At 37.8% G+C, this 13,692-nt stretch overlaps 1 protein-coding gene across 7 annotated transcripts in view; it reads left to right on the top strand.

The window, feature by feature from the left end:
- Window positions 1–283: 283 nt before the first annotated feature.
- Window positions 284–13,692, top strand: part of POLQ (DNA polymerase theta) — a 102,686-nt gene continuing 89,277 nt past the window's right edge. For 2 of the 7 annotated variants that reach the window (XM_036350930.1, XM_036350929.1), the window contains exons 1-7: window positions 294–532; window positions 1,011–1,190; window positions 2,949–3,079; window positions 4,809–4,965; window positions 6,771–6,879; window positions 10,425–10,644; window positions 13,055–13,202. In XM_036350930.1, the coding sequence (XP_036206823.1) occupies window positions 352–532; window positions 1,011–1,190; window positions 2,949–3,079; window positions 4,809–4,965; window positions 6,771–6,879; window positions 10,425–10,644; window positions 13,055–13,202 (1,126 nt within the window). In that variant the 5' untranslated portion in view covers window positions 294–351. Of the gene's footprint in view, window positions 533–777; window positions 888–1,010; window positions 1,191–2,948; window positions 3,080–4,218; window positions 4,324–4,808; window positions 4,966–6,770; window positions 6,880–10,424; window positions 10,645–13,054; window positions 13,203–13,692 lie in introns of those variants that run through there. The other 5 variants (XR_004974189.1, XM_036350932.1, XM_036350933.1 and 2 more) reach the window with 5 other exon arrangements.

Raw genomic sequence — 13,692 nt, 5'->3', positions numbered from 1 at the left:
GAAGTTAGTAAACCTTGCTATTCAAATGGTCGAATGCATAATGTTTAGCTAGTCTGATTATAAATGCAGATTACAGACACCAAGTCTTTTCCCCGCTTCTTTGAACCCACACTAGCCAACCATGGAGGCGGGAGGTCTGAGGCGCCAGCCAGAGCCGCTCCCTCCCCGCGACTCTATGGTCCGCAGGTTACTCTCATTACTGGGAACTCGATGGTTCCGGGGCGGGCTGGGAGGCTGCGTTTGAAGACGCGGCGGGAAGATGACAGGCACACCTGTCACCCGGCCGGGTTTCTCCCGAAGGGGAGGACGCTGGAACTGTGGCTGTCGCTGAACAGCCGGGAGGGGTTCGCGATGAGTCTCCCGCGCCGGGGTGGGAAGCGGCGGCGTTCAACATCAGACTCGGACTCCCTCTTGGGAAGCAGCGCTGACCGCAGTGACAGCCGCCTGCTGCCCTCGGAGCCGGTGCTGAGCCCGCCCGCCGGCCTGGGGCGCAGCTGGAAGGACAGTGGCCGCCGTGTGGCCGCAGCAGCAGGTACTCCCAGGCCTCTGGGACAGGGGCGAGGTGGACAGGTCAGCTGCGCTCTGTGTAAGGAGGTGTCCGGCCCGCGAGGAGCTTGCTTGTTAGCACGATCTACTAGGTTTCTAAGTCATCGTCTCAGTTTGTGACTCGGGGCCGGCGTGGCAGGTCACTTTCCGTCCAGACAAGGGCGTGCTTTTCAGCTTATCTTCGGCGACCGCGTGGCAGTAACATTCAAGTGTTTTCTGGGTCTTTCGAGCTTTGCAGAAACAGCTTCCTGGTTGGCCAAATCTCGTCCCCTGTAGAAGGCTCTCTCCTAAAAGCGCCCAGTACTCCTTACAGATTCCTCACTGGACGTGCTTTATGGCAGGTGTGCTTTATATGGCTTCCTCCCGACGCAGGAGTTCCAAAGTACAGCGGAGGGCTCACCACGGATGTCATATGTTAAGTTAAATTCAACTATTAGTTAACTTTTTTCTTTTTTTCCTGAAAGGGGAATGCAAGCAAACAGTTCCTGATGATCAACTAGACAAGCTGCTGCTGGCAAATTGGGGACTTCCTACAGCGGTTCTGGAGAAATACCACAATTTCGGTGTAAAAAAGATGTTTAAATGGCAGGCAGAGTGTCTTTTGCTTGGAGAGGTTCTGGAAGGAAAGAATTTAGTCTATTCAGGTATTTAAATTTGTGCAAATTAATTTCTTTTATTTTAAAGGCATTATGAAAGTGAATATTGAGGTAGTTATGTTTTTTTTTTAAAAAAAGGCGGTTGAGACAGTGCTTTGTAACTAGAAAAAAATCTTAAAATATATATGAAAAGTGGAGTCTCATATGCATATTTAAGTTATGCAAAATCCATTATATGGCTGGGTTGGGGAAGGAAAAAAAGACAACTTAAAGAGAGCTATTCTGCTTGCCATTCCTCTCAACAAACTTATGTCCCAGAGTAAATGTGCAATGTGCTCTTCCTCTAATCTCAATTGTTTTTCAGTTTATGAACATTATAAATTATATGCGTATAAATTGACATGTTTGTACAGGATTGAATACATAAAACCATATGTAATATACTTTATAGAAAATTTATATGGGCTGTCGGGGCAACTCTGACATGCATACTTTTAACAGGCGAGGTGGACAGGTCAACTGCACTATGTGTAGGGTGAGGAACTTGCTATACTGACTTTAGGAACTAATTCATTGGTAAAATGTACTTCCTTAGTTCTCTGAAATTGTGAGTCATCAGGTTTTTTGATATTGCTGCAAAAAGTAGATAACTTGTCAGTAGATATAATTTCAGGCTGTGGAGTCAGACTGGTTGGGTTTGAAAACTGTCTCTACCATGTATTGGCTGTGTAACCTTGCAAATCACTAGAGAGAGAGAGCATGAGAGAGCACTTAGAACAGCTTTTTGGCACATAGAAAGTACACAGTAAATGTGAACTTGTGGTAGTGGTTGAGTGGCTTGATCACATCAGTTGCTAAAAACCAAAATATGGGTGTCTTCATAACTCTGATCACCAATTCATGTCAATTAATCACTATGTCCAGTGTCTATAACCTCTAATAACTGATTCTGACTACCTCTTTCTGTTCCAAGTCCATAACCTGTTTACTATCTTTCTTTATCTCTTTTATAGATTATGCTCACTATTATCTTTCTTCTAGATTATGCAATAGCCTTATAACTAGTTTATTTTTTTTCTTTCTGGTCTTGCTCTGCTTCTGCAGTCAAAGTGATCCCCATAGAGTACAAATATGATCTTGTCACTCCTTTTCATAAAACTCATGGTTGCTCTGAATTGCTTTCAGAATAAATTCTAAATTCCTTTCATGATGGGGTTATGAAACTCTTTCGTGTGGCACATTCATATCTCTGTTTTCACTCCCCTACTTGTTTTATATTTCCGGCTTACTAAATAAATTACTGTCATCTGAACATGCCAGGCTTTCCTCCATGTGTTTGCACGTACTGTTTTTCTCTGCTTGGCATTCCTTGCCTCTTCCCTTCGTCCCTTCTTATAAGTTGTTTCCTTTTAATAAACTTCCTTACAAGCTCCTCTCACTCAAATTATAGCATAGTTCCTATCGCATTATATAAAAGTTGTTCATCTGCTTTCCCAAGCAAGGGATTTTAGCCATTCAGTACTCAAAGGAAAGGATGTTTAAGTACAAACTAGGTACTCAATATTTATTATTTATTGTTGATATAAAGAGTTGTTTAATAATTCTCTATTTTAAGTGTGAGATTTCAGAGAGCTAGTTTAAAGTCAGGGGCATTTAAGGATATAAAGGTTTCAAAGGCTTGCTGGGCCTTAATGGTAAGGTAGTCTTAAGCTCTATAGTTAGTGGATATGGTTTAAAACATTTTTTAATGCAGTATATAAAATATTTTTTCTTTTTGTGATAACCTTGTGGAATAACACGTTTTAGCTCCTACAAGTGCTGGGAAGACTCTTGTTGCTGAATTACTTATTTTGAAGCGGGTTTTGGAAATGCGGAAGAAAGCTTTGTTTATTCTGCCTTTTGTCTCTGTGGCTAAAGAGAAGAAATACTATCTCCAGGTAATGTTCTTGTACTAAGTTTGGAATTGTGATAATGCCTGTTATTGGCAGCCATGGTTTTATTCATTTGAAATAGAATTATAAAAGCAAGTGGAAAATAAAGTTTATTTTATTGCATCCCAATGTAACTCTCAGTATTGCCCATTTATGAAGGGAAACGTGCATGAAGGAGAACGGGCCATCAAATTAAGAGTAATTGCTGAACACTGTTAAAATTGATAAACTTTTCCTCAGGAAGTAAATAGAATACTACTAGCATATAAACATGCAAATTAAGAGTCAGCATTTTAACTGAATAGTAGGACTAGACCAGTGATGGCGAACCTTTTGAGCTCGGCGTGTCAGCATTTTGAAAAACCCTAACTTAACTCTGGTGCCGTGTCACATGTAGAAATTTTTTGATATTTGCAACCATAGTAAAACAAAGACTTATATTTTTGATATTTATTTTATATATTTAAGTGCCCTTTAACAAAGAAAAATCAACCAAAAAAATGAGTTCGTGTGTCACCTCTGACACGCGTGTCATAGGTTCGCCATCACTGGACTAGTCTGAAGCATGGAAAGGAAAGAATGTGTAAGGAAGCATATCTCATCCTATCTGAGGGGTCCTTTGGAAACATTCAGGGGATAAAGAACAAGATTTATTAGTGCTTAAGTCCCAGGTAAAGTTCCAGGCTTGTGATCTGTTCCTTTGTTCTGCAAAAATGAGTAACAAAATTTTTTATTTGTTTGAGGATCACTGATTTTTTAGGGAATTTTTACAAATACAGTATTTTATTAAGTAGAATAAATATTATTTTTTACATGAATTTAAATTTAATTTTATTTTTTTCCCTCACCTTTTGTCCCCTCTATGCTCTCTACCACCTCCACCCACCCCCCATGACTGTGAAAAAACTATGCTGTTGGAATGACAAGATTATTACTGGTAATCCAAAAAATCTGGGTTCTAGTCCCAGTTTTGCCACTAACTATGTCTTCAGGCCAGGAACATAATTTGTTGGGCTTCAGTTTTTTTTCATTAGTCAAATAAGGATGTTAACCCTAGTACTGTGGGTTAACGCAATAAACACTCAGAAATATTTTACTGAATGAAAAGCTCTAAAGTTCTATGGTTCTATAAATCTTTTAAACAGTTATTTCAGAGGCCATATAGCCAACAAAGCTGGTCCTACATGGTAACATCCTCTCAACTTAGACCAAAGTAACTAAATGATGAAAGGATCCTTATTATTGAGAAGGTATGTTAGTTAAAAGTTAAACTAAAAAACAAAACAAAACATGACAGTCCCACTGCATTTGAATTTTGAAAACTTTCATTCCATTGTATAAAAGTTAGTGGGATAAATTTGTTTCTTACAGTGTTACATTAGCGTTAAAGAAAGAGCTAGTTTCTTGTTTGTTAGATCAAAAGTGTTAGTGAGTAAGGTGCTTTTTCTTCAATTTTAATTTCTATAAATAGCTCTTAGAACTGCTTTGATTATAAAATGCTGTCATTAAGATGGCATACTTAATTTTATTTGACTATTGAGTTTTACCAATTCTAAACTTCATTTTTAAAGTATATGATTGTAGAAAGAACCAGTGTATCCTGTCCAGGAAAAACTAACAGTAATCTGATAAATACTTAATGTTAGATACTTATATCTATGATCTGGAATAGAATCAATTTACAAATCATGAATAAAATATTTTCACCGGTATTGTTTCTTTTTACTCAATTCAGAGTCTTTTTCAGGAAGTAGGAATAAAAGTAGATGGTTATATGGGCAGCACGTCTCCAAAAGGGCATTTCTCTTCCTTGGATATTGCTGTTTGCACAATTGAGAGAGCCAATGGTCTGATCAATCGCCTCATAGAAGAAAATAAGATGGATTTATTAGGTAAGAAAATTAGGAAATAAGCAAATACTTTATATTGTTATTTTTTGGTGGAATGGAGTGGAGCTGTTGTGATTTCTGTTATTTCCCATGTTTTCTTCTACTGTCTATCATCTGCTTCTGGAGGTGAGTATTGGCATTTGTAATGTTAGCAACATTACAGGTGGGGGTGGGGGAAAATGTTTTGTGTTCTGCTGCTGTTATTGACTCCACTTCCTTGTATTTTTGCCCTTTACAAAACACAGAGGATATCCTTGAGCCCTCAAGTCATTTCTCATTGCTTCTTTCCTCTCTAAACTTTACCTGCAATAGAAGGAGGCATGCTGGGGCTGGATCTGCCATCTATGCAATTAGTGTGTATGTGTATTAATTATATTCTGGTGCTATGGTATTTAGATTAGGCCTGTACTCAGAGGCTACCTTTTAGCAGAGAAATGGTAGAGAGCTACAGAAACTGACATTGTGTTTGAGCTTGTGACTCTAGGAAGATTTTCTACCTTAATGTTTTTTGTGCTTTTTTTTTTTTTTTTAAAATACCACTTAGGAAAGACCCCTATCTTGAGGTAGTAACAGGAAGAGAATTATTGTAGCAGCAACAGAAGCAACAAGAATATCAGCTACTTCTTGAGATTCTGGTGAATTTAAATGATAAAGTTGCAGTAGGGTAGAGGTGGGGAGTGTAATCAGAGATTAATAAGACTTGGGCTCTGCTCTGTAAAGTTTGGAAAAAGAAATCACATTTATCAGTTTGTGTCATTTCTTGTCACCCGATTGGACTTTAAATATTTTGAGGGAATGCAATAGAATTTTATTAAGTGTTATAGCCAATGTGCCTGGCAATATGCCTAGCACAATGCCTGGCACACTAGGTAACATAACACCTTTTGGATGAATGAATGAATAAATACCGAAATAACTCATCATACAGTATAATTTGGAGATAACTTACTAATGAAGAAAAGGAGCACCATGTGTCAGGAAATGGTCTGAAAGATCTTGATTTTGGTGGGAAGGATTTGTTGGGAGGGGACACCAGTGCATGTGGAAACTATGATGTTATGTGAACGTTTACCTGAAGAAGGCATTGGTTGATACTAAATTTTCAGTAATTCTTCAGCATTATTCCAAGTGCAAAGACTGGTTTGATTCTCCAAGCAGTAGAGAAGGGGTTTATGACCCTATTTATGTTTCGTAATAGGGTGTCTCATTCATCTACCACAATCGAACAGAACTATCCCTTAAAATCATTTCTTTCTTGATTTGATTCTGTTTTTCTAAGTCACTTTCTAACATCATTATTATTGCCCTGGTTGTTTTCCCATAGAAAAGTCAATACACTGACTAACTATCATAGATGTCTTTGATATCTCGTTGTACATAAATTTCTACAAGGTTTATCAATTAAAAAGTGGCTGAGTAATAAGAGGCAGTGTTCCCTGATTTAGCCCTGAGTTTAGCTAATCATTGATTTTTAGATTCAGAATACATTGTAGTGGGAGCACTTATGACACCCAAAAAATCTTAGAAAAGAATTATCCACCTGGGAGGGAGGATAGGGAATGGGAAGAGGGGGTTAAAGGGGGGGGGGAAACGGGAGATATTTGTAATACTATCAACAATAAAACATGTTAAAAAAGCAATTATCCATTATGTGGAATCTGATTTTTGTTTTATGATTAGAAATTTGTATGACCAGTAATATATTGAATCATAGCTACTGACTGCATAAGATATAAGATATTGAGTCTTTAAAATTCTTCTTGGACTTGTGGAATTCTGTAAAAGCTAATATCTGGAAATCTCTTTAGGAATTGTGGTTGTGGATGAATTGCATATGCTGGGAGACTCTCACCGAGGGTATCTGCTGGAACTTTTGCTGACCAAGATTTGCTATATTACTCAGAAATCAGCATCTTGGTGAGTATCTGAAATAATTACATTCCTGAGATTCTAAACAATGTTGAGTAAGTGTCTGCAAAAGTTCATAATAAATTTGCGTTACATAAATTAAAGGAGAGTAGTATTTATTTAGTACAAACTCATAGTAGTTCATTTTTGTTCCAAATATTTTAGATTATTTTGTAAACATTCTTAATTTCTGACTGCTGACCACTTTTGTGATAGAATTACTATTATTATTATTATTTTCTGTGCCTAGCATGGCTCTGGGATGGGCAGGGCTGCCCGCTCCCTGGGTTGCCAAGGGCTGCTCTACTTCTCTGTTTTGGCCACAGGGAACAGAGGAGTTTGTGGCAGCAAAGCTTGAGGGGAAGCAAGGCCACCTGGTGACCTCCTCACTGAAAGGAACCGGAGATAAGAGTTACACTCACCTCCATAAGACTAACAGTATGATAGAATTTTTTAAATGCAGTTTTTATATTTTTTTTAGTTACACACATATCTTACTTAAGTAGTCAAGGCTAATTTGTACTTTTTAAAAAATTTGATTTGAGAGAGAGAGAGGAAGGGAGGGAGAGGGGAGAGAGAGAAAAAAAAAGAAACATCATTTTGTTGTTCCACTTATTTATGCATTCATTGGTTGCTTCTTGTATGTGCCCTGATGGAAGATCAAACCCACAACCTTGGTGTATTGGACGATGTCCTAATGGTTCCAGTGGTTGGCAAACTGTGGCTTGCGAGCCACATGTGGCTCTTTGGCCTCTTGAGTGTGGCTCTTCCACAAAATACCGACTTCTGCGCATGGGCCACGAAGTTTCAATCTCACTGTACATGTGCGGCTGCACGTGGTATTTTGTGGAAGAGCCACACTCAAGGGGCCAAAGAGCTGCATGTGGCTCGTGAGCCACAGTTTGCCGACCACTGTTAACCAACTGAGCTACCCTGCCAGGGCCAGTCAAGGCTAATTTTTAAAATAACATATTTTTCTCTCCCACTTCTCAGGGGCAACTAGTTTCAATTCTTATAGCTTTATACAAATTTTATTTACAGTGGTATCTCTAAATGCAGCTACTTGAGTTTTTAGTTTTAACATTATATGTGGACTTCTTATACGGAAAATGAAGATCTAGCTCTCTCTTTTTTTTTAAATCTTCACCTGAGGATGTCCTTTTATTGATTCTAGAGAGAGAGGAAGAGAGAAGGAGAAAGAGAGAGAAACATGGATCCATATTGATCCATATGCACCCCAGTTTGTCCTGGGTACGTGCCCTAACCTGACTGGGAATCAAGCCCACGATCTTTCAGTGTACTGGACAATGCTCCAACTGAGTCATACCAGCAGGGCCATTCCCATAGCTTTTTGCTTGAGTTAGAGTCCCCTTTTTGGGGTTACCTGGCTTTTTCTCTTGATTTACTTCCTCATTTTAGTGGGGACATCTTTCAGGAGATTTCACTTTATTTCAGAGTATAAGCTATTGTGAGTATAAATTTGTAAAAAATTTGCATGTCTGAAAATGCGTTACAGTTATTTCATAGATTGTCTAGGTATAAAAGTCGAGGTTTAAAAGGAGACATGTAATACTTCCAACAATAAAGAATTAAAAATTTAGAAAAAGTCAAGGTTTAAAAAAATTAGAGTTTTCAAGACATTATTTTCTCATAACTATTGAGAAATTCAATGTCATGCTTATCCTTTATTCTTTGTATAAATATTTTCATTTTCTCTGACAGTTTTTAGGAACTCCTTTTCTTCCTCAGTGTTGTGTTTCATATTGATGTGTCTTGGTGTTGATTTATTTTCATTCATGTGCTGGATACTCAATAGATTCTTTCCATCTGGGAGCTCTTTCAGTTTTGAAAGATTTTTTTTTTTAATTTAAGATTTTTATTTTTATTGATTTCGGAGAGAGGAAGAGAGGGCGAAACATCCCTGATGAGAGAGAATCATCAATTGGCTGCCTCCTGCAAGCCCCCAACTGGGGATAGATCCCCCAACCTGTGCATGTGCCCTGACTGAGAATCGAACTGTGACCTCTTGGTTTATGGGTCGATGCTCAACCAATGAGCCACAATGGCTGAGCTAAGGTTTTTATTTTATTTATTTTCTTAGAGAGAGAGGAAGGGAGAGGCAGAAACATTGATCAGCTACCTCTCACATACCCCCAGTAGGGAATGAGCCCAAAACCCGGGCATGTGCCCTGACTGGGAATTGAACCAGCAACCTTCTGGTGCATGGGACGATGCCCAGCCAACTGAGCAACATTGGCCAGAGCTCAGTGTAGAGCGATTTTAACACATCTCCTGCAGTACTGTAACTCAGTAGGGATATAACTAATACAATTAGCAAATTTGACCTAATGGATGAGTGTAGAACAACTTCCCAATAAAAGCATAAACATGTTTTTTTCAGTTATACATGGAACATTTACCAAAAAAATTTACCATGTGCTGGTCCTTAAAGCAACATATTTGAAAGGATTTAAGTTATTTAAAATATATTTTCTTAACTTGGGGTAATGAACACACAATAAAGTCTACAGGTGATGTGTTGTAGAATTGCACACCTGAAACTTGTATAATTTTGTTAACCAATGTTACCCCAATAAATTCAATAAAAAGGGAAAAAAAAGAAACATTAGTTGTAGCTAGATAATGGGGGAAACTAGAAGAATTGAGAATTTGGCAAGGAATGACAAAATGTGCAAGATGGTAGGATCCAGTCCAGTTTACAGATAAGTAACAAAACTTAAAAGTAAATATATAAATAAACAAATAAAATATATTCTCTGACAATAGTGGAATTAAGCTAGAAATAAATATAAGAAAAGCATATTAGAAAATTCCCTTGTGTTTGGAAATTGAGAAATACATTTTGATCCATTTTGAGTCAAAAAAAGTAATCACAATAGAAATTGGAAGATAGTTTGAACTGAAAGTATAATAAAAAATATTTCCTAACAAAACTCGTGAAATGCAGCAAGAGTTGTTTTTAAAGGGAAATTGTTAGTATAAAATGTATACATTATTGAAGAAGATTGTTTGAAAAATTAATGAATTGTCCATCTCAAGAACTTAGAAAAAGAATTGTAAAATAATGCCACAGAAAGTAGAAGGAAAGAAATAGACAAAAGCAAAAACTAATGACAAGGAAAACCATTATTCAGAACACTAAAAAAATGCTACAGATCAATAAGAAAAAACAGAGCCCAAAATATCAATTGGTAAGGTACTTGAACAGGCATTTATAAGGGTATCAAAATGGTCCATAAATATGAAATGGTGCTTAATCTGATTAGCAATCAAAGGAATGTAAATTACCTCTTCAAAGCGACATTGCCATGCACTCTCCAAAATGGCTAACACGTTGGTACTGTCTCTTTGGAGAATAGTTGGACATTAAGAAAATTGAAGATCATCTATGACCCAGTAATTTTGCTCCTAGGTATACCCTAAAGAAATGTATGCATGTGGCACCAAGGGACATGACCAAAAATGTTGTTAGCAGCACTATTTGTAATTAATACTATGTATCTTTTGACATTAATTTCATTTGTTTTTCACAGCCAAGCAGATTTAGCCAGTCCTCTGTCTTATGCCGTGCAGATCGTAGGCATGAGTGCTACTCTTCCTAATTTGGAGCTTGTGGCTTCCTGGTTGAATGCTGAACTCTACCACACTGACTTTCGTCCTGTACCACTGGTGGAGTCAGTAAAAATTGGAAATTCCATATATGACTCTTCAATGAAGCTTGTGAGGGAATTTCAACCCATGCTACAAGTGAAGGTAAGTCAGTACTAAACACTAATGTCGAAAATTAAACTTTTGTTAAGGGGTAGGTTAAGTATATAGTAGAGTGGAAAAAAACATCATTTTTGTCATCAGACAGACCTTCCTCTGTTACTCAATTTATCTTGATACGGCTGTGATATTAGTTGAATCACAAAAGCTCTCTGAATGTAGTGTCTTCATGTGTAAAATGAAATATAATACTTTAGTATTATAAGAATGAAATAGGATTTTAAAAAATTGTCTAGCATCTAGAAAGTGCTCGATAAATTCCTTCCCACACGTCTAAATACACTTAAAAAGTTTTAATTCACAGTGGTTTTCTGAGCCTGATTCTTTAAAAAAAAATACATATTTTTGTTGATTTTTAGAGAAAGAGGAAGGGAGAGGGATAGAGAGAGAAACATAGAAACATCGATGAGAGAGAAACCTCATCTATCAGGTGCCTCCTGTAAACCCCCTGCTGGGCATATGCCCTGATTGGGAATTGAACGGGTAACCTCTTGGTTCCTGGGTCAACACTCAACCACTGAGTGACACCGGCCAGGCAAAGCCTGATTCTTCAATCCTGAGCTTAGAGAACTGATTCGCCATCTGTGAAATGAGGCATCTTCTATTTTTATGCAGAATTGTGTCTCTGATTATTGAACCAGCAAAGGGTAAGTTTAGAGCTGGGATCAGGACTAAATTCATGTGTCAGTACCCTCATAGGTATGCATTTGTAGTCTCTGCATGCCCGATATGGAATCTTATTCAGTTGCTTTGCTCTGTATGATAAATTTCACTTGACTATGACTTGGTTACTTCAGTAATTATATATGTAAACATTCATTTACTCCTCTGTCAATCTTTTTCTTCTATTACCTGTTTATGCCTCTACCCTTTTTGAATTACTTTCAACTCTTACCTGAATTATTGAAATAGCCTCCTAATTGCTCGCTGCTTCCTTCCACCTGGTCCCCTTCTATCTATGCCTAAACCAGGAGCCTGTGATCTATTTAAAATGAACATCAAATATGTAAGCATTCTGCTAAAAAACTTGTGATGTTCCCTGTTTCATTTAGAATGAAAGCCATTTAGCCCTAACTGGTTTGGCTCAGTGGATAGAGCGTCAGCCTGCGGACTCAAGGGTCCCAGGTTCGATTCTGGTCAAGGGCATGTACCTTGGTTGCAGGCACATCCTCAGTAGGGGGTGTGCAGGAGGCAGCTGATTGATGTTTCTCGCTCATCGATGTTTCTAACTCTCTATGCCTCTCCCTTCCTCTCTGTAAAAAATCAATAAAATATATATTTTTTTAAAAAAAGAATGAAAGCCATTTAGAATGTCTTTATAGTAGCCTACAAGGCCCACATTATCTGCCCCCACCCTCTTAGTGCTCTAATCTCATCTATATTTCTTCTGACTCCCTCCATAGCCTCATTGCTGTTCAATAATAGCCAAGAATCTCCCACCTCAGGTTCTCTGTGTCTGGAATGCTTTCCCCACCAGGCAGCAGTATAGTTTACTCTTCACCTTTGGACCTTTACTCTAATGTCATGTTCTTAGGCCCCCTTGTCTCAACGACAGTGTCCTCCTCTTCCTGGTCCCTATTTTCCCTGTTTTATTATTTGTTTTCTTATCACTTTTCAAAATTGAATATACTAAGCGTTTTACCTGTCTTGTTTTTGTTATTATCTATCTCTTCTTATTGGAGTAGAAACACTCTGAGGGCAGAGCTTTTTCCCTTCTCTGTTCTCCATCCCCAGTGCTGAGAACAGTATCAGGCATATAGTAAATATTTGTCTAGTGAGTGAGTGGATGGCTGAATTAACTCAATCATACACACTGACCTTCCAATTTTAAGAACTCACTGAGTCACCACTGGGCTTTCACCTATTCTTTGTTCTGCCTGAAATGTTTCCTCTGTCCCTCACTTACCTTTGATTAAGCTAATGCCTCCCCTCCTTCACATCTCAGCTCAATCATCATTTTCTCAGGGAAACCTTTCTTTTAGATCTGTCAAATTTATGTCAAATATGAGGCCTCAAAACACAATAAAACACTTTTATAGTACATTTTATGAGTGTATTTTACATTTATTTGTTTAGTACTTTAATGTTTCCCCAGTGAAACCTAAACCCCTTGAAGATAGGACTTTGACTTTCTCTTGCTCACCATTATATCCTCATTGTCTGAGGGTTGGAGGTCAATAACTATTAGCTAAGTGAATAGAAACTATTTCCTTCTCACCTTGTATCATAAGGTTTGTTTCTTTTTTTCTTCTTGTTTTGTTATTGACTTTGTAACTGATTTTTATTATGCCTTTGAGTAGAAAACAGTTCCCCATGAAGCAAAATGAGTGACTTTAAATTGATATGAAAATGTTTTGAAAGTACCACTAGAGTGGCTATTTCTTTCTTTTCTTAGGGAGATGAGGACCATGTTGTTAGTTTATGTTATGAGACCATTCGTGAAAACCATTCAGTATTACTTTTCTGTCCATCAAAGAAATGGTGTGAGAAGGTGGCAGACAACATTGCCCATGAGTTTTACAATCTACACCACCAAGCTGAAGGTAAGTTACTAATTGAATCACTGAGCCGTGCTGGCTGGGCTGAAGTGTATAATTTAATCAATGTTAACACATATATGTACCTGTTTAACACCCACTATAATCAACATATAGAACATTTTTATCACCCTAAATATTTTTTTTTGCTTTTTTATTATTTCCCTATATCACCAGCCCCAGGCAACCACTGATCTGCTTTCTGTTTTTCTATACTAGTTATGCCTTTTGTAAGAATCCTATATAATCCTATATAATAAAAGGCTAGTGTGCAAATTGTTTGTTCAACCAGGGGTGGGGCCAGCTGGCCAACCGCCCACGGCCCCTCCCCTTGGCTGGCTCCACCCCCGATCCGGGCAGGCCCCCAGTTTCATATAAATGAAGTTGTATAGTATGTATGTGTCTTTTTTGTGTCTGACTTCTTTCAGTCAGCAAGATATTTTTAAGATTTATCTAGATTGTTACATTTATCAGTTTATTTCTCTTTTTATTACTG

This window comes from Myotis myotis, unplaced genomic scaffold (assembly GCF_014108235.1).
Source record: "Myotis myotis isolate mMyoMyo1 unplaced genomic scaffold, mMyoMyo1.p scaffold_m19_p_2, whole genome shotgun sequence".
NCBI classification, from domain to species: domain Eukaryota; kingdom Metazoa; phylum Chordata; class Mammalia; order Chiroptera; family Vespertilionidae; genus Myotis; species Myotis myotis.
Note: the sequence above shows the minus strand (reverse complement) of the source record. Positions and strands in the feature narration are given on the sequence as shown.